General features: G+C 45.8%; 1 protein-coding gene across 1 annotated transcript in view; it reads right to left on the bottom strand.

Annotated features, from left to right (window-relative positions):
* Positions 1-22,166, bottom strand: part of MVB12B (multivesicular body subunit 12B) — a 465,468-nt gene that overhangs the window by 185,639 nt on the left and 257,663 nt on the right. The window contains exon 7 of the mRNA XM_086924708.1: positions 21,657-21,748. Within this exon, the coding sequence (XP_086780834.1) occupies positions 21,657-21,748 (92 nt within the window). The remainder of the gene's footprint in view (positions 1-21,656; positions 21,749-22,166) is intronic.

Raw genomic sequence — 22,166 nt, 5'->3', positions numbered from 1 at the left:
AAATTGATAAAACAGATCAGCTAATCAGTATAAAACAGTATATAACATTTCCCTGTCAGGTGGAGCACCTCTAACAAATAAGGAAGGATCGTACATACAGTGCTATTTTAGTGGATTAGGGATCAAGGGAGAAACATCAAACAGGGCTCTGTCAACAGAAAGATTATAGGTGGGCTCTTGTAAGTAGGGCTCAGGAAGTGCAATTTTTGAACAGAGGTTCAAATCTGTTAGGAGCTAGGAAACTAGGGGCACTAGGTGCACAGAGACCCCCACCCCAGACGTTATATTTCTTTACTGTTGTGCTTGATGGAATAGAATAGATAGAAGTCGTGTAAGTCCCAGATGCGGATTGGGCCATCCCCCTCTTTGTGCTTGCAGGATCGTAAGAATGGGACAATGTTCCTGTGCTTGAATTTAATTAGCACCAAATCCCCCGGGATGGTTTTTGGCAGCGCGCCCAACCACCCCACCCTCCTGACGCTTAAAATTCCAGCATCTAAGTCAGGTGGCAGAGGTCTATTGGTCTGTAACCAGAACATAACCTTATTTAACAGGTCTTGGCGTGTTTCATACTTTCCCTGATTTGATGGTGGGACCCCAGAAACAACAGACACATAAGGGGCGGCTTCAGGGGGCAAGTTAATTTGTGGCATTCTGACAGGTTCGGGTTTGGCCTCAGTATGGTCTATTAACGGGTGCTTTATGGCCGGTTTAAAGCCTGTTGCTAAAGGTAATGTTTGCGTATGGGCGTTCTTGTGGGAATTGGGCTTAGGTTTTTCAGGGATAGTGAGGGGAATAGGACAGTTGGATACTACTGGTTTAATACTTGATGGTATATGCGTTTTGATTATTAATTCGATGCTGGATAACCTGTCCCCCAGATCGTTAATTTTGGTCACCAGTGGTGATATGAGAGATGTTAATAAATGCTCAAGCTGGGCCAATAAAGTTGGTTGGTGGGGTGATACACGGTTTTCTATATTTCCAAACGCCATATCCCCTATCGCTGTGATTGAGTTGGAGGGGGGATGAGAGGCACTGGTGCGTAATTTTTGAATTTTGGGTTGCTGCTCGTTTACAATATCGCCATCGTGCTTCCTTTTAAAGTTGGGCCCCCCCCGGAGGTGCATTGGCTAGGGATTTGTGTTTATTAGAGTGAAGGGGTGAATCCTGCAGGGTGGCGTTTACATCATCTGGATTGGTGGCCATGCTAATAGTAGGTAATATGTCCGGAACATAATTGGTTCCACACAGGGCATTCAGCTCCTCCCAGATGGACATGTTATAATGTGGTGCGCCAAAGTTAGTCAATAGAAATGATAATGGGAGTCTCAGTACCTCTTAGAAGGAAATGTCAGGGGTGTGGCCCGTCCTGTCCTCCTTGGGCCTCTGAGGGCCACAGAGGGCCCGCCCTTTGCCCGGGCTTCGCCCGGCGTCCCGCAGAGCGGAGCAGAGCGCAGCTTTCAGGCGCCTCCTGGCGCTCTTGTGAGGTCACGATGCAGCGCCGCCGCTGAGGCTGCCGGGAGATGTAGTCCTGGGGCGGCGGCGCTGTGGACAGCAAGAGAGTGACTCCTGGCGGTGGCGGCTGCAGTGGGGGCCTCCTCGCCTCCCCCCTTCAATCAGGTAGGTGTCCCCCCGCTCCGCCGAGCCATTTCAGGCGCCTCCTGGCGCTCTTGTGAGGTCACGATGCAGCGCCGCCGCTGAGGCTGCCGGGAGATGTAGTCCCGGGGCGGCGGCGCTGTGGGCAGCAAGAGAGTGACTCCTGGCGATGGCGGCTGCAGTGGGGGCTTCCTCGCCTCCCCCCTTCAATCAGGTAGGTGTCCCCCCGCTCCGCCGAGCGTTAGTTTAATAGTTTACATAGTGGAGGTCAGCTACCATATTACTTTTCTACCAAATTTTGTACTGTCTGGGGTTCAGCTAATGGGTGTAAGTGTTTACAAAATGTATGTGCTCCTAATGCATCATAGGTGTGCAGAGGTATTGAGCACGTTCTAAATCTTTTCATTGAAGAGTCACTCCGTGTGCAGTTGACAGATGATGACTAGTATTTATTATGTTCCACGCATGTTTTTTGATTCTGCAGAAATAGCTTCCAACAGGGGTAATATTCTACATATTAGATACTAACTTTTGTAAGCAACCTTGAATTATTAGACTGAATCATCTCAGCATAACAATTTACACACAACCGAGAGACTGTGTGCACCAGGTAATAACCTATGTACGTACATGTGATTCTATTGCTTCAGAAGATGGGCTGTCTGTAAAGTGTCCACCACCATATGAAGGCTGCATGTATTGTGATCTTGAGCACCTTCAGACTTTGGTTATTTTAAGCAAATAGTGTCTTTTTTGGCAAACATTGCATAGTGTGTACACTCTTCCTAATAGACCCACACTTTAGCCTAATTAGGCCCCAGGGAGTCCATTCAAGGGCTGAAATGTAAATAAAGGAGGAGGGGCCTGCAGCCCGTACCTGAGCCTTTATAGGCCCCGGGATCCCATCACTCAGGGCTGTACTCTTTTAAAGAGCTTATTTTGTCCCCGCGCCTGTAACAATTATATAGGTGGGTGTCCCGGGACCCATCAGAGGCACCCACCGACCAACACATTGGGAGCTGCAGGTGAGACCCATGGCCCCTGCACCCACCATCCAGCTCCCCGCATGGTGGAGGAAGCAACTGCATTTATGCTGAGCCCTTCGGATGGAAGCAATATATTTTCTGTTCCCTTGCCTGCCAAACAAAACACAAGTTGGATCTCAGCAGGCAGGAGCATTTTTAAATCACCAGAGGGCTGGGAGCTGACTTCGTTTTTGCTCCCATTTGGCGGGAGATTTAAAAACGCTCTCGCCAGACGGAAGTAAACCCGTTTCCCTGCCTGTGCTGGTGCAGGCGGGGAAAGTACTGTGTCCCTGGGGTGGGCCCCCCTGGTCACAGTAAATGATTGAGCTAGTCACAGGGGTTTGGGATCCCCGGGGCCATTAAAGGCACAGGAAAGACTTTTCAAAACTAAAATATAGCGCATTGGGATGGCATTTGTACAAACAAAAGAATTGACAAAGCACATATTTTTTCCACTGATACACAAAGAAAGATTGAGAAGTACTTTGGTTCCTACTAACCATCATATAAATCTTCCTCTAATTAAGTTTCTTAATGTCAAAGTTAAAGTATTTGAACCCCTAAAGTGCTTTTCGGCTTCTGTTCAACTATTAAACATTTTCTTTTATTAACTTTTTGTGTATTTTTGTCATTGCAACTAATTTTATTTATTACAATATTAAATCCTCTAGTTTGACCAAGTTTCCAATTTACTAGCTCTTCTTCCCACTTTTCTTTTCGTCCTCTTGCACTAGTTCTATTTTACTGCATCTTCTTGTATTTCTTATATGAACTACATGCTGTACTTTAAATGTAAATGTAAATTGATACTTGTATAGCGCACTACTCACCCGCAAGGGTCTCAAGGCGCTTGTACGAATACCGCTGTGGATTAAGGTAGGGAGCCCCTGTTGAACACAGGGAGTTGATCCCCTTTTATTCATCTCAATCCTGAACTGTTTTCCTAAGCCACTCCCCTTTCTATTTTGTTCCAGAACCATTCCGGTCCTGAGGAGAACCCCCATTTAACTAAAAGGGGTTCGAAACGCGTCGACCAGCTTCTGTGTCCCGCATCTGGTCACCAATTTTTGTCGGAACAGTTGTTCGATTCATTTGGTTCTACAAAACAGACTGTGATAATAACAACTAGAACAGATCGTAAAAACATAGAATGAAATTCTCTCCATTGAACTGAATGACCGATGCTCGGACGTAGTGTTTCTCTATATATTGTTTGTTGTTGTGAATGCATGCTGTATGAATGTATGGCCAAGTGTGTCTGAAACTGTATATTTATCTGTTTGTATATTTTGTATATATAATTCATTGTTTTGTATATTTCGTATTTTCCATGCACGACGAATAGTGTGCTCAAAAAACAGAAAAAGACAAAAAGTTTGATTTATAAATAGAATAAATTTGTCTGTGGTTAAAAGAAATTAGGTTGTGTTTGTTTCAATCGAAGCAGCCGTCGCCACAAATTGACCAGTCATTTAAATTTGACACCCCAGTGTTGGCTCTTGTTTTGTTTAATATATTAGTTGGACTCAGCCATCCTGAGTAATGAGTCAAGGCCCTTCTTGATTCTCTGACGTTTGAGCGGGCAATTGCTCGCGAGGTCCTGATTGGTAGCAACCTCTACCGCAGGGTATTAATTGTTGTTTTTCGATTGGTTTCTGCCCAGTCTGTGGGCATTCGTGTTTGGTTACACAGTTGGAACTACTCTCACTCACTTATACTTGTTTCTTTTTCTTTTCACTTTCGTGACTCACATTGTCTTTGTGTGTTTTGTTTAAGTGTTTCACTTGTGTGATATGGCTGAAGAAGACACACTAGTTTATAGTGAAGAACATATTAAAAATCTAATCAGGGATCCTCCAGTGTTCGCCTCTGCGGCTCTCAGCCTCACAGCTAACACTCAGAACGAATCCGATAAGCTCATTCGGTTACGTAAAAAACAGATCCGGACAGACCTGCACGGTCATTTTTTACTGCAACACCTCCGGGCTGGTACCATCCCAGCGGGTCTAGTGATCCGTAACATACCAGTGGTATTCACAGACGATCCATTGTATAAAAAAGGTTTCAGCGGCATTGAAACAAAGTGCAGCAGGGACCTCATGGTCCTCACCATAGAGACGGCACACAGGATATCTCTGAAGGAACTAGAGGAGATCGAAACTTTAACAAAGGAAATTGAAACCAACCAATTGATTACTGATTCTAAGTCTCTTTTAGAGAAAATTGACAAAGAAATACTTGAATTTAAGGACTTCACGGTGACTCAAAAAAACAATAAGTTCGAAGTGGACAAAAAAAACTTTTCATTGGAATCAATTTATCCATACCTCAACAAAGACTTCTTTACCTATTCGGATTCACGACGCTATCTACAGGATAACCAAGGACGATCACGTCGAAAAATTTCTAACTTTCTCAGACACAACATCTTCCTCTGGAAGCGAACCAGATAACAGCAATAGATCAAATCAAAATAGGGCAGGCAACCGACCAAATCAATTCCAACAACAAGCCCAAAATCAGCAGCCTTTTTTAGGACGGGGTCAACCGAAACCCAGAGGACGAGCCCGGTATACACAACCATGGCAAATGAGGACGCGCCAGAAATCCTACAACAACTAGAACCCTCACCAATTTACAATCTATCCGATAGGACGCTCTCACCAGCAGAAACATCTATCCTAACTAAGGGGCTCAACTTTGTACCATCTAGACCTACGGATTTCACAAGATTGAAACTTGAGACATTGGAATTCTGTCGAAAAAATCTGTTTAAAAACCTTTTTTCAAGATGCTATTGAGAACACCCATGAGGAAACCACAGGCCTTAAGAGAAAGTCTACGTTTTGTCCTAAAGGACCCAAAATCCCGAAGGAAGTCTCAACATTCGAAACCACCGTGCTATCAGGTATTTCGTCAATTGAAAAAAAGAAACCATTTGTGAAGTTCAACCTTTCCAAAGCAGAGAAAGATGCACTAATAACAATGAAAAATGATAACACCATAGTTGTTAAACAAGCCGATAAGGGCGGAGCTGTGGTCCTATGGGACATTATTAAATACAAATCGGAAGTACATCGTCAGCTCAATGACCTGAACTGCTACAGACGCATCGGGAAGGACCCCACACATGAATTAAAGAATCAATTATTTGACATCATCCAAAAAGGTTTCGATGAAGGATTTTTAGGACCAAAGGAGTTAGCATTCCTACAAAATAAAAACCCTAGAACGCCTGTTTTCTACGTGCTACCCAAATTGCACAAGGACGAACAAAATCCACCAGGACGGCCCATCATTTCAGGATGCGAATCTCTGTTTAAACCTATAGCCAAATATATCGATCATTTCTTGAAACCCTTCATTCAGATCATCCCGGCCCATCTCCAAGATACCACTGCTTTTCTAAACCGCATTTCGACCATCCAATTTGATCAGGACAGGCAACTCCTAGTTACACTGGATGTGGTGTCTTTATACACCCAGATACCCCAAGAACAAGCAATGGAAACCTTAACAGTGTTCCTTGACAAAAGGGAAAGACCAGTCAGAGTCCCGACAAAGTTTATCCTAGACCTTGCACAATTTGCATTGCAAAAGAACTTTTTTACGTTTGACAATGAATTTTTTTATCAAGTGAAAGGGGTGGCGATGGGTTGCCCCTTTGCCCCGGAGCTAGCTGTAATGTTCATGGGGTTATTTGAGGAGAAATTCATTTACCAATCTAATCCTTTTGGCGGCAGCATAACACACTACATGCGATACATCGACGACATTTTTATGGTCTGGACAGGAGGACATGATGACCTGGACCAATTCGTATGTTGGTTAAACTCGAGAACGACTGACATCCAATTTTCAGTCTCAGCTTCAAATGAATCCATCAACTTTTTGGATGTCAAAGTGGAACCTTCAGATGGAGGTTTGAGCACGACACTATTCCGGAAACCTTCCGATAGGAACAAAGCGCTGCATTTTACTAGTAACCATCCTCGCAGCCTAAGACAGAACTTGCCCTATGGGCAATTTCTGAGAATTCACAGAAATTGTTCGAGTAAAGAAGAATATTTCATCCATGCTGAACAATTGAAAAATCGACTCATTCAGAGAGGGTACCCTAAAAAACTAATAAAAAACTCCCTCAAACGAGCGTGGTGGACCCCTCGAGAGGCGTTGTTGGAGAAAAGAGTCAAACCTGATGTTAAAAGGATGGTCTGTGTAACCACCTTCGGTCCAGCTGCAAACTTACATAAAAAGCTGATCATGTCAAATTGGCACCTATTAAAAAACCTGCATGAGGATTTCACGGCACCACCACTTTTTGCTTACAAAAAGGATAAAAGTGTGGCCAACTATGTCGTTAGGGCAGCATTACCAATTACTAGGGCACCCACATTACACAGCCTTTTCAGATTACCTCCACCAAAAGGACATCATAAGTGCGGGACATGCACTTGTTGTGATGAGACTATCGAGGAATCAGTTTTTTCATTTGACAATATACACTGGAAACACGATACCTTCACTAATTGTAAATCCAAAAATGTAGTCTATGCCATCATTTGCCCTTGCCCTCTAGTCTACATTGGGAAAACTACACAAGAAATCAGAAACAGGATCACGCAACATAAATCTCGCGTCCGCAGGGGGGTTGAAAATGCCCCATTGGTCAATCATTGGATCAAATATAAGCACGAGAACATTGATTTGCGATGGACAGTTTTGTCCAAAATAGAAAAAGATCCCAGGGGTGGTGACACTGAAGCTAGATTGTCCCAACCTGAAGCTATGCTCATAATGAAATTCAACACTGCCGTACGGGGACTAAACGAAATTTCTGAAATCTACAAGCCCGGCCCATGAGCTAGTCCACGCCAGCCTTTGTTTGACTCTCCAGCCGAAATCGTGGTCTTGGACTACAAGTCCCAGCAACCCCAGGCCTCCATATCCAAACCAGGAAGCACCGAGACACCACTCCCACTCGACGACTCGAGCAGTGTGAACCACGGACACCGCCGAAGGAGTAGGTCTCACGCCTTGCTCCCGCATCGGTAGGTTCTCATGCATTCCGTCCATTCAATGCACACGCGTCTCCCACGCTAACCTCCTAACAACTCTTATCGCTCCCTTTTACAGCAGAGGAGCGGGCGTACAGACACCGGCTGATAGAACAGCGAGCACGAAGCAAGTCACGAACGGGTAAGTTTCCATGAACCCGACCGCTTCCCCGTGACGTTCTAGAGCTGAATGAACCATTGTGAAAGAGTAGACACTAAATGTAGTCTTTTTGTATTGTCTTCCCCCACAGCGACTTTGATCACGCCTATTGGGAAATACTATTCCACTTTGGATTTTCACCTGCCTGCCATTGTTTGAGTTCTTAATACTTGTGGATTAAGGTAGGGAGCCCCTGTTGAACACAGGGAGTTGATCCCCTTTTATTCATCTCAATCCTGAACTGTTTTCCTAAGCCACTCCCCTTTCTATTTTGTTCCAGAACCATTCCGGTCCTGAGGAGAACCCCCATTTAACTAAAAGGGGTTCGAAACGCGTCGACCAGCTTCTGTGTCCCGCATCTGGTCACCAATTTTTGTCGGAACAGTTGTTCGATTCATTTGGTTCTACAAAACAGACTGTGATAATAACAACTAGAACAGATCGTAAAAACATAGAATGAAATTCTCTCCATTGAACTGAATGACCGATGCTCGGACGTAGTGTTTCTCTATATATTGTTTGTTGTTGTGAATGCATGCTGTATGAATGTATGGCCAAGTGTGTCTGAAACTGTATATTTATCTGTTTGTATATTTTGTATATATAATTCATTGTTTTGTATATTTCGTATTTTCCATGCACGACGAATAGTGTGCTCAAAAAACAGAAAAAGACAAAAAGTTTGATTTATAAATAGAATAAATTTGTCTGTGGTTAAAAGAAATTAGGTTGTTTTTGATTCAATCGAAGCAGCCGTCGCCACAAATTGACCAGTCATTTAAATTTGACACCCCAGTGTTGGCTCTTGTTTTGTTTAATATATGTGGAACCCATCATGGCTTTCCCTGTGAGGCGTCCACTCCTGGGCAACCCCAAGGTGGATGCCAGGCATCCTTAGCGTTGTGGGGTCCGTTGTGGAGATTAAGCAAGCTATTGCCCAGAGTTGCAGAGTGGGACTCCATGATTGGAATAGGCACCGAGGCGAGAATTATCAGGTCCGTGGAATTTTGAGCCCAAGACCCGCCGAGGCGGGGTATTGAACCCTGGTCCCGGGCTAGACCTCTGCATCAGGGTCTGCCACTCTAACCATTGAGCCACACTTCTCCACTTGAGCCACACTTCTCCACTTTGATTTCTAATATGTCTTTAAGCGCTGTTTAAAAAAAAAATCTTTCATTCAAATGTTAGTCTATCTTTTCTACATTGATTTAATAGTGCTGCTATGCTGGTCTAAAAAATTAATAAAAAATGTCCAACTAAAAAAAATAAAGTGCATCAAAGTTAGCAGAAATAAGTTACCGACTGGAAACCCACCAAGAGAAGTTTAGAAACAGATTACACCAGAAGTTGATCTGTGATTCAATAATCAATATTGGGGTGCCCAACGTGAGTCCACTAGGGATAGATTCATGACAGATTTTCTGGCTATCCACATAAAATAAATTTACCTACAGGCAATAAGTAGAACTAACTTACAAAGTATGTCATTTTACTGAAAACCTTGAAATAACCTGACTCTTCCGGACCTTTGTTGGACACCCATGTGTGAGTTTCGGTATTGTTTGGCTGCACCTCGCTATTGTACGCTTATCCCCATATCAAATGGAAATAATGCTATCTGTAATACTGGTCCAAAACAATAAACAAATGAGCCAGGGGAAATGATTATATTCAGAAAAGCCTGCCCGTGTTATGACATTGCCTAGTAAAGTTGGTCCATCCATAAGCGGTGTCAATACGGCATTGACTATAGCGATCTGGAATCACATGGCCAACATTTTTCTTTGCTTAAAGTCACACTCAGCCAAAATACATAGGTGACAAGTGTATTATGAACTAATAATCAGAGCTCCTGTAAGGGCAACCATTTTTGGGTATTAAATAAAACAGAAATGGTAACCTTGTATTTGATCTGCTTAGTTATGTGACCCTGTTAGGGAGGCAATGGTCGGTAAACCGATGCACTCAACAATTTTGGTGAAACTTATCTTGATCCTAAAAATTTAGAGTGGGTAAATGACTTACTTTGAGGTAGAAGAACTAGGTTCTCTAACTATTTGCTGTCCTTTTCATTTAAAGGACTTACCAAGCATTTTACAGACAAGTGTGCTTGAATCTGTCCTTTTTTAAGCTTCAATCTGGATCGTTATGTAAACTTCAATCATTAGCATAACATTTCTGATGTCAAGAATATTTTTTTTACCAGATGTCATTCTTTTGGTCTCCTACACAGCCTTGGTTGTAGCTCTGTACCATCACCCTTACAATAGCTGTGTCCTCGTTATTCTTGTCCGGCTTGTCAGGGCAGCGGTCTGCAACATCTACAGTTACCAGTTCTTTAAAGCATACGTAGAGCTGGTTGTAGCACCGCTAAGAGGAGCATTTCTCTCTTTCCACGCGCTATTGGGTGTTTGGTGCATCATTCGGCTTCCTATGGCATGCTTGCATTGCAATGCATGGCGGTCTATTTTACACCTCAAAAGTACACCGAATCTTCACACATTAAGGGGCCGATTCCAATTCGGGTCAGAAGGGCTCCGAGCCATGTTCAGAGCCATTCCAACTGAATTGGTACGTATCGGACGGATTCCTTTCCAACTGAGCCGTTCCGATGGGCTCGGTCGGAAACTAATCCGACTTGGATTTCCGGATGGCCTACGACGGGCTCGGAGAGCCCGTCTGCCATCCGGAAATCCTCCAGTACTCCCTCGGTCGCCTCCTTACGACCGAGGGAGTACGATGGCAGTTTTTCAATGCCTTTTCGTGCCGGTCTGTCCGGCACGAAAAGGCAGTCAGAAACTGTCTTTGGGGGCCTCCAGCAGGGCCCCCATGGGTGCAAGGCTGTTGAATGGCAGCCTGGGGGCACCTATGGTGCCCCTCTGTGGATCCCTGCACCTGGTGGCAGGCACCTTGGGGTGCCAGCCACCGGGTGCAGGGATGAACTGCACCCCTGCTTTTCTCAATGCAGACATGCATTCCACTCGGAATGCATGCTTGCATTGTGAACCATATGAATGCGACCGAACAGGGTTCGGTCGCATCGTACTAACAAGGCCGTAACCAACCACAGCAGGTCGGTCGGTTACGGCTCCTGACCAATGTCGGACGGACCTGAGTCCATCCAACATCGGAATTGGCCCCTAAATCTTTTGTCTCACAGAAGCATCTCATATGAAAAGCAAATAATTTTGTTCAGGGGTTATTTCCTTACTTTAACACTTCAGTTAGGACTCAGAACGCAAACCAGAGCTATTGACTTTGCCAGTGTCTGTTTAACAAAGGTCCAGCATACGCAAACACGGTGCAAATGTCTTCAGGCTTTTGTGAAATGCTTAGTAAATTACTGTTTCATTAGTACGACTGCGAGTCATAGTTTAAACAAGAAATAAAAGAAAAACTGGAGGAAAGGAGGTCTGCAGGAAGTAAAAAATGAATGAAGAAAAATCTACTCTCTCAGTTTTCCTTGCATTGTGTGTAAATTAATTTTAGAGGCACAACTAACGACATATGAACTATGCTGCCAGCTTTCTTCTTCTTCCCTCTTCAGTGTCTCTTCGACCTCAGCACATTATCCTGGAATGTTTCAAGATGCTCCAGAACTTGGCACAACTGATGCACAGGGAGGTGGTTGACTAACATTACACACTGTTAGCCATGAAGGGCAAACTGGATTGGACATCAGATCTTAGCGACTACCATAGGACTGTCCATATGGGTTCCCCGTCGGCAGGAGCCAGTCTTCGTGGTCCTGGATTTTCCAGTTACATGTCACAGCTGATGGGCATCTTTGTCCAATTGGCGCCACAAATTTCAACTCCCAAAACCCCTTAGATAGTCAGACTCAGAACAAAGAGCACAGCGTTCCTCAAATTCAGGCCCTTCTCCTGTCTTTCGTTATTCCCTTCTATCTCACTCCTTTATTCCCTCTTACAAAACGCCCTCCTCCCTCCCAATCATGGCTTCACCCCACTTCTGTCTTATAGCAACACAATCTAGGGAATGACAATCGGTGACATTTACATGGATTCTCTCCTGCATGTGCTTTTTAAAAGTTTTAATTCAAGCTTTTATGTTTTTGTGTTGTAATGATAAACGTTTGCATTAGCATTTATTACGTTTTACTGACCTCCAGAAGGGTTCTGTGAATTGGTCTGATTAACAGTCATAAAATACATAAATGCAAACACATTTCCCCAAAATACACATGATGTGGATTAATATTTAAGTTTTAACCTCTGCTATACTTCTCAGTTCTAAACTCTTCCCAGCCCTCTTTTTCTTCTTTTTTGTAAGCACTTCCCTTACTTGGGCTGTCCTCGGTTTTGTGACTTGTTCTCAACACCTGAAGCATTGCAAGCTATAGAAGGAGGATATGCAGTGCAAACTGTTGGTACATCAGTCATTTCTCGTTTTTACGAGAATGGTGGAATAAAAGAAAACACCATTTAAATGGAACCTTTCTTTCTCTACTAGGTCTGAACAATGAACTTCCTGTTCTCCTCTGATGTCACTTCCTGTTTCAAGTGTGCAGGTACTTCCAAAAATGGAAGGCAACCCGAATAAAGGAAAAGTTAAAAACATAAGAACATTTTTTAATAGTTTGTGATTGTGATATGGTTAAGAACTGACGTCATAAACAGCAAAGCATATGATACATTTTGGGGGAAATGTGAGCTGCTCCTTGGTTTCCCAAACGTTTATTGATTCGCAATGGCTCCTGAATGCACACTCAGCAAGTATGTTCGAACCCCGACTTGGTTGTGGCACTGGGGAATGGGAACTGGCCATAGTACGTGTACATTTAATTTAAACTGCTGGGGAACTAACTCATGGCCCCTTGCAGAATACTCTGTCTGGTTCACCCTTCAATCAAAGCTGTGTCACTGACCAGTAAATCAGTCGGGCAATTTCATACTGCATCACAACATTACTGCTGTATAAGAGAGAGATAAAAAAACATGCTGAGCTACAGAACCACAGAAAATGCAATATTTCACAGGCAGCCCCACCGCTACCATGAGTAACTGCTGACCCCTACCGGGATGCGCTCACGAGGGAGCGCCCACAAATTTCCTGCTGCCATCATAGGCAGTAGATTACGGCAGTCAGAAATTATAACACTTGTGCAAATTACACTGATTTGTTGCAATGTGAGTGCAGGTATCGGGCAATGTGGTTTACAGAATGATATTCACTGGGCTGGCTGCTGCCTGGACATCTTGTTTTTGAAAGAGCCAGATATGGGCGCAATCGAGCATGTTGACCAGCACAGGGCCATTTATTACACCCATGAGCAGGTCCTTCGATTGCACCGGATGCTTTCCATCAAGGGACAAACTGGACGCAAATGTATTAGCAATACTATCATGGTCTAGCCAAGAATGTATCTGAAAGCAACATTTTTACACTAGAACTTGCCTGTAAAAACACTTAGGAACAGGATAAAACCGGTATTAATTTTACATAAGAATTCAACATTTACCTAAGTTCTCTTAATGTTGACAAATAAGTCAACTTTGGTACAGATGGAAAAGTGATTGTCCCAGGATCACACATTTCAGCTATCTGCAGAAGCCAGGAAAGGAAATTCTTGATCCGTAATCAGAAAGTTGGTCCCCGTACTCCATCGCCTCTGCGATACACTCACTGGATTCCACCAATGCCTTCCCCAGCACTCTTTCAGAAGGCAGAGTGCACAGGCGTCCTTTCCAGTGAGCATGGTTGCATCTATCGAGTGCACTCGTGTACCCATGTATGGGTCTCCGATCCCTTCTGTAAGCATTAAACTAACACATACGTGTTCATTTGCTAACGCTTCTGTCTCGGTCTCCGTATCAATTCTCATCCATTATGGAATTCGCAGTTTCCCCCGCTCTAAGCTTCCTCTTATTCATTTTTTGAGTTTTATACGGCGTGAACTAGATCTCCTGACAAAACGACGGAGTAGAGCAGGGGATGGCGCTATGCAAACCACGGATCGTCGCGCCTCCGGCGTAATCTATAGGCCAGGCAACAGGAATTATTCGATTCCATGTCCAAAACGTTTTTCAAATATTTATGGCTTTGTCTCAATTGCCACCTTCTCCATCACCTGCTGCATAAACTGCAGATTAGAACAAAAACAAATGTTTCTAGCTCAAATGGATCAAAAGTTCCTAAAAACGTGGTGACACATGATGCTGCGCAGTGGAAGGTCCATTGTAAAGGGTGACTTCATCTTTCAATTGCTCATTCAAGTATTTGGGTGTTAGACTGGTAGTAATAATGTGGAATATGTGCCCCGACTGTGTTCCCATGTGCAAAAATGGCAAAACGATTAAGTAAAATGTGTACATAATTTTCCTTTTCATGCAGCATAATTTAGTCAATCAAGCCGTATAATTGCGGTGGCCCTGTCTAGAGGCCCCGTAAATCGATTCTTATCATGCTGAGAACTTGTTGACTACTTTACTCTCCAAGGAACGGTGAGACCAGTGGCTGTGCAGCACTTATAATTCCACATTTGTGTACCTAAGGGTATCCAGGCACAGGTGGGGGATTGGGGAGGGCACTGCGGAAACTGAATGAGATATTGCCCAGAGTCACATGATGCAGAGCCGCCACCGACAATCGAACCGTAAGACTTGCGCTATGGAGTCAGCCCCTCTGGCCGCTGTGCCACACCTCTCCCACTTGTGCTGCTGCCTCACCCCTTCGCCAGGTACGGAAGGTCCTTTGGTGAAGCCGGACCTGATGGCACACCAGCCAGTAATAAATCAAAAGATTTAAACAAACATCTTGAAAACAAATTGGCGAGAATGTTTGCCTGAAATCTAAGAATTTCTCCACACACAGTGCCACGTCTAAAAACACCTGGTCCACTGAAGGTAGCAGCATGCAGAAGAGGGGACGGTCACGTCATGGTCAATCTTGAACACAATTAGTCCTGTTAGGAGGAAGGCGCAGAGTGTGTAATCGCCATCGTCCACAGAAACACCCTCAGATTCTCGACCAGCACCGACCACATGCTCATCACCACTGAACACCTGCACTTCCAGATCCACAACAATCCTAACCCCACCCTCAGAGGTACCCTCATCTACAGACCACCCGGTCCCCGGCCACAGTTCAGTGACTCCATTGCAGACTTCATCAGTATGCACGCCCTTGCGTCCACGGACTACATCCTCCTCTGAGACCTGAACTTCCGCCTTGAGAACACCAACGAAAGCAACTCTACCACCCTGCTTGACAACCTTGCCAACTTCGGACTCAAACAGCTCGGCACGACTCCCACCCACTCTGCCGGACACACGCCCGACCCAATCTTCTCAGCCAGCAAACAAGTCACCTTCAACCACACCACCGAACTCCACTGGACCGACCACCGTTTCGTCCCCTTCACCTTCGAGAATTCCACCACGCATCACCGGACACAACGGGCCCCCCACCATAGCTGGAGCAAAGTCAACGAAGACCAGCTAGTCACCACCCTCGCCCGAAACCTACCAACGGACACTACCGACTCCGCCGCCCTCAACCTCAGGCAATGGATCGACAACTGCGCCAACTCTCTCGCCCCGATCAAGAAACCACCGAACAGATGCTCCGACAGGAAAGCCATCTGGTTCACCGCCGACCTCCAGGCATCCAAGCAGACCTGCCGTTGGCTCGAGAAGAAGTGGCACCACGAAACAGACACCAGACAGCAACACAGCCTACAAAAGCACCATCCGCACACATCACCAATTCATCCATACTGCCAATAGGACATCCTTCAAAGAGCCCATTGACAATAACGCACACAACAGCAAAGAGCTTTTCAACAACGTGAAGGAACTCTCCAACCCCAGCTCCAACTCCAATGACATCCCACCATCACAAGACCTCTGCGACTCCCTAGCCACCTTCTTCCACTGCAAGATCGTAGACATCCACGAAGCTGCAGCAACCCAACCAGGCCTCCCCGACTGACTGACATCACCAACTCATCCGTACTGCCAAAAGGACATCCTTCAAAGAGCGCATTGACAATAACGCACACAACAGCAAAGAGCTTTTCAACAACGTGAAGGAACTCTCCAACCCCAGCTCCAACTCCAACGACATCCAACCATCACAAGACCTATGCAACTCCCTAGCCACCTTCTTCCACTGCAAGATCGCAGACATCCACGACAGATGCAGCAACCAGGCCTCCACGACTGACACAGACACCTCAGACTCACTGCACCCCATCCACATCGACATCGCCCCCCTGCTTTCCTGGACCCATGTCAAAAATGAAGACACCATCAAAATCATGAACACCATCCACTTCGGTTCACCATCCGACCGCTGCCCGCACCACATCTTCAACAAAGCAAGCTCCAGCATCGCACCCCATCTCCGCAAAGTCATCAACAGCTCCTTCAAGACCGCCACCTTCCCGGAGAGCTTTGAGCACGCAGAGATCAACGTCCTACTCGAGAAACCCAAAGCCGACCCCAAGGACCTCAAGAATTTCCGGCCCATCTCCCTCCTCCCGTTCCCGGCGAAAGTCATCGAGAAGATAGTCAACTTGCAACTGACCTCCTTCCTCGAAACAAATTCTTCAGATCTGAACTGGGGAACGGCAAGAACAAGCCTCACAAACTCTTCTAACTGGTCAAACACCAATCCAATAAACTGGCCAAAACATAGAAAGAAACCCCCAAGTCTCTAATCTCATCCGAGGAATTCTCCTCTTTCTTCGCAGAGAAAATCACAGCCTCAGAAAAAAACCTCAGTTCAGCCACATACTCCCAAACCCCTTACTGACCTACCTCCTCCTTCCACGCCACCCACCCTGGCTTCATCTAAAAACCAAGCACACTGGACCGACTTCAAATTCTATGAAGAAGACGGTCTCAAAAATCTTATCCACCTTAAACCCTAATAAACATTTCAATGACCTACTCCCCTCCAACTGCCTAGCTGCCGTTGCCCAATCAATTATTCCTAGCTGGACTGCAATAATTAACGTCTCTCTCCGGCAGGGATTGATTCCCGATTCTTTGAAAGCTGGCCAAGTCCTCCCCATTTTGAAAAAACTTCGCTGGATCCAGCCTCCCGGACAACTTCAGACCTATCTCTAACATCCCTCTCTTAGCCCAAGTGTTGGAGAAGTGTGTGCAACAACAGCTAAGTCAACACATCAACAACTTCCACCTACTAGATGACTTCTAATCCAGGTTCAGACCTGGGCACAACACCAAAACCGCCATGCTCCACATCGTTGATGATGCCCTACAAGCCCTAGACCAAGGCAAAACCGGTCTCCTAATCCTCCTAGATCTATCCTCAGCCTTCAACATGGTCAACCACGAAAAGCTACTTGAACGCCTCAAACTAAGGATGGGATTGGATGGCTCTGTTCTAGAATGGTTTAGATCCTTCCTACAAATCCGATCACAGAGATTCCTAATTAACGGTAACCTGTCTGCTCCCCCTCTGGTCACGGTAGGAGACCCTCAAGGATCAACCCTGTCCCCCCGCTCTTCAACCTTTACCTAGAACCGCTTACTGATGTTCTACGCACCGCGAATATCTCCTACCATATGTATGCTGACGATACCCATATCTACATCAAAGCCTCTTCTCTCAAGGAGATTCTCTCCCTGAATGAGGCCCTGAAACTGACTGTCCAATGGCTTGCCTCCAATCAACTTAAACTCAACACAAAGAAAACAGAATTTCTCCTAATCTCCCCTACAAAAACCAATCCTGAGCTTTAGTTATGGATAAAATCCATCACAGCCTTAAACTGCCCACCGACCATCATAGAATCAGCCAAATCTCTGGGAGTAACCCTGGACTGCAATCTAAACATGCAAGATCACATCAACTCGATGGCCAAATCCGCCAGGTTCCACCTTAGCTACCTAAGGAAACTGAAACCCTTCCTCAACGCTCCTGACCTAAAAATGGAAGTCCAAGCACATGTAATCTCTAGACTGGAATATGGCTGTACCACTCTCTTTGGGTTACCCTTGACCTCCCTGGCACCTTTGAAAGCCTGCCTCAATGCAGCCGCAGGACTACTTACTTCCACAAGGAAGTTCGACCACATTTCTCCAGACCTTAAAGCTCTGAACTGGCTACCTCTCGAGAATTCAGCTGAAACTGGCATGCATCACGCAAAAGGCGCTATACGCAAACTCTCCGGCATATCTTGCACAGAAACTTGTGATATCTGGAGGAAGTAGAATCTCTCGGTCCGCTAGCGGCCTCCTCCTCCAACCTGCACATTTAAAAAAAACAACAAAAAAACTTACAATCGAGCCTTCTCTGGGGCCGCACCAAGAATATGGAACTCTCTCCCACCCGCAGTTAGAAGAATCCCTTCTCTGGCACGGTTCAAGAAGGAAGCCAAAACCTTCCTTATGGGGAAATTCCTGGTTTAACTTTTGCCATCAACCACCACTGAGACCCTGTTTAACGACCGCCTTTGGCCTCCCCCTAACTATCTAGTTTTCCCCCCAAGATACCTGGGGCCCGGTATTGCGTAATTGTAAATATGAATTGTAATTACGTGTCCTCTATCAATTATATTTCCAGCACTGTGTGAATACTATGCGATGCTCAGCCTTTTGTATAACTCTATGACTCCTGTAAAGCGGTCTGATACCCTAACGGGTCAAGTTTGCACCCTATAAAACACTAAATAAATAGATACTATCAATCCGGCATCCGCAGCAACAAAAGCACCAAAACAGCCCTCATCGCCGTAACAGACGACATCAGGGCCATAATGAACAACAGAGAAACAGCAGCCCTCATCCTCCTGGACCTCTTGGCCGCCTTCTACACAGTCTGCCACCACACCCTCCGCACATGCCTCCACAACGCAGGGATCCACGACAAATCACTGGATTGGACCACCTCCTTCCTCACCGGCAGAACCTAGAGTGACCGCCTCCACCGTTCTGCTCTAAAGTCACCAAGATCATCTGCGGCGTACCCCAAGGATCGTCCCTCAGCCCGACACTCTTCAACATCTACATGACACCGCTCGCCAACATCGCCAGATCACACGACCTAATACGCCGACACCCAGCTGATCGTCTCCCTCACCAAGGCCCCCACCACCGCCAAATCCAACCTCCACGAAGGAATGAAGGCCATTACCGAATGGATGACGATCAGCTGCCTGAAACTGAACTCTGACAAGCCAGAGGTCCTCATCATCGGATCCACCCCCTCCGCCTGGGATGACTCATGGTGGCCGGCCGCCCTGGGACCTGCACCGAAACCCACGAACCACACATGCTACCCGGGAGTCATCCTGGACTGACTCTGCATTGTTATTGACCCAGCACGTGAACGCCGTCTCCTCCACCTGCTTGAACACCCTCCGCATGCTCTACAAGATTTACAGATGGATCCCCACCTGTACCAGAGGGACAGTCACCCAGGCCCTTGTCACCAGCAGAGTGGACTACAGCAACGCTCTCTACACAGGAACTTCCGCCAAACTCCAGAAACAGCTACAACCATACAGAACGCATCTGCACGCCTCATTCTCGACATCCCCTGCCACAGCCACATTACAGCCCACCTGAAGGACCTACACTGGCTCCCCGTCAACAAGAGGCTCACCTTCAAGCTCCTCACCCACACTCACAAAGCTCTCCAGAACAACGGACTAGCCTACCTCAACGAACGACTCACCTTCTATACCCCGAACCGCCAGCTTCGCTCGGCTGACCACCTCACCGTCCCCCGCATTCATCGAGTGACCGCCGGCGGCTGATCATTCTCCCACCTCGCCACAAAAACCTGAAAAACCCTCCCCATCTGCCTACGACAGACCCAGGACCTACTGGCCATCAGGAGAATCCTCAAGACCTAGCTGATCGAGCAGTAGCAGCACCCTCCCACCCCCCCCCCCCTCACGGGTGAGTTGTGTGCTCTACAAATGTATTGATTGATTAATTGATTGTCCCCAATGTAATACTTGGAGGCACATGGTGGCCAGAGTCGGGCCTGTCTCTAGGCAGCTAGGTCAGAGTCAGCAACCCGAGTCGGTGCTGCATCAATGCCACTGCAGGCAGCTGCCTTACAGGCCCGCACAAGACAGGACCGGATAGTAACAAAGACCACCACCACGAGACAGGACCAGATAGTAACAAAGACCAAACAAATTGCTTTGCTGTAAGGGGATGAGCAAGTGATCAAATGGCAAACATTCATTTGTGATATCAAAACATTTAACAGGTTCTCCTCACAGGAGGGGTGAGTGTGACTTGGGGTTAAGCAGCAAAACGGTTGGTTCACGACAACGCTGAATGGGGAGTTGAGGTTTACCGATATATATGAAATGAGAACAACTGTATGAATTATATGTGCAGCGCGGTACTGACGTTTGGTGGGATGGACTGATGAGGAAGATGTTGTTCTTACTCTGAAACTATCCCCCGCCCTGAAGGTACGCAGATACTGGACGCGTACACTGGGCACTATTATGTGCACTTCAAGCCCCTATATTACTACAAAAATCTCTGTGAGAGCAGATGTGACTACTAATTCAGAGACACAAAAGAATATTGCAATAGTGCAACAAGTGTGTTACCTGCTCTTATCAGTGTAGAAGGTACAGAAAGGACTCTAGGCACTTCCCACCAGTGAATGAGGTACACAGGCACTAACTCATGAATATGCATAAGCGTCACCTAGTTAATTCAGACTTAATGTGTCTCACAACAGGGATCTATAACGTGAAAGAGGGTTCCTGAAGAGCACACCCAGGTGATTAAAAGGGGCACTTTGAGCCGCAATATACCCATAAAGTAGCCAGTGACAGGGTAAGGCTACCTAGGTTGCACTCCTGCGTTTCGTTGTTTCCAGCTCGGAGGGTGTGAGCAGGGCAGACAAGATAAACCCATCTATGGACAGTGGGGTGAGAGGTTTCTGGGGTCCCAGGAGCCTCCCATGTTTGGGTGCGCCTCGCAAGAGAGTTCGATGGTTCCAGCTCAGAGGGTGTGAGCAGGGCAGGCAAGCTAAACCCATCTATGGACAGTGGGGTGAGAGGTTTCTGTGGTTCGCTGAGGCTCCCATGTGTCGGTGAGCCTTGCAAGAGAGTGAAAGAGGCATGGAAGTGTATAAGAGCCTGCTGCATGCACTCTTCCGTGAAATGCAGAGGCACCAGTTTTCGGTGCTTAATAAAAAAAATAAGTGACAGGGCCTCCATTAGGGGTCCCCTGCAGCTTGCACCACACACTGCGCCTGCCAGCGCTGCCAGTGGCAGTACCAACACAATTACTAATCATCTCACTCTTACAAGTGTGACAATTCAGCCTACTATAGGCCACCAAAGCTTTAAGAATGGATTGGGCTGCAGTCAATAGTCATCTTTCACAGCGCCACCCTGTGGCAGACTGGTAAAATTAAGTGCCGGTGCTGAGCACCTGAAACCAACGGCTCAAATTAAGCACTGCCAGTGTTCATGGTCAAGTAGATTTCTCAAAAAAGAGTGTTCTGTGCTTGTTCTGGTGGTACTCGCTTCACCCCAGAAACAACAAACTCAAGGCATCCTTCATCTGATTTCAAGAATTTAGTGGGTTGTCCAGTGAGGTGCCCCGGTTAAGTCTTTTTTCACTGGTTAAGTCTTTTTTCATTCTCTTTCTCTGAGCTATAGGTTTGACCCAACAGTGCATCTCAACCTACTTGCCCCCCTTAACTTCTGCCCACCCCCTAAATCATCCTAATATAACAACATCGTAATCAATCCCAAAACTTTAAAACGTGCATCAGTATCCAGTGTGCAATATCCGCTTTTTACTACAAAACTGCAAAGAACCAAAGTCATAGACCTACCCGATATGGCGTACAGGTTCGAGTGCTGGTTTTCAAAGTCTGGTCGAGTGTTTTTGCCTCGAAAACTAGCAGGAAGCGTTAAAGATATATGCCTAGTTAAAAGGAAAAAAAAGAAAATGTAATAATAGAAGGACTTTTGTCATCTGCATAGAACATTGCTCTTTCCCAGAGATGCATAATCAAAACAATATACACAACCAATGGTTCAATTTCAAGAGTTTGATTTCTAGTATTCCATGAAATTCTCTGTAAAAACATATGAACATCCTATTTTAAAAGTGGGGGCGTTAAAGTGGATGACATTAGGTTCTGTCGAGAAAAAAGCTGCAAATAGACGTTTTGCTAAATTATTTTTGTAAGCATTTCACTGCAGATTTTCTTTTTAATATAACCAACTTTTTGAAAACAATCCTTCAAATAAACAAAATTCTGTGGAACAAGGTTAATGCAAACCTGGGACATTTTTGCCCGCGGCATTAACTGAAAAAAATGCTACACATTTCCTCAATT

Source organism: Lissotriton vulgaris, chromosome 5 (genome assembly GCF_964263255.1).
Source record: "Lissotriton vulgaris chromosome 5, aLisVul1.2, whole genome shotgun sequence".
Taxonomy (NCBI): Eukaryota; Metazoa; Chordata; class Amphibia; order Caudata; family Salamandridae; genus Lissotriton; species Lissotriton vulgaris.
The sequence above is the reverse complement of the archived record's forward strand: the minus strand, read 5'-3'. Positions and strand labels throughout refer to the sequence as shown.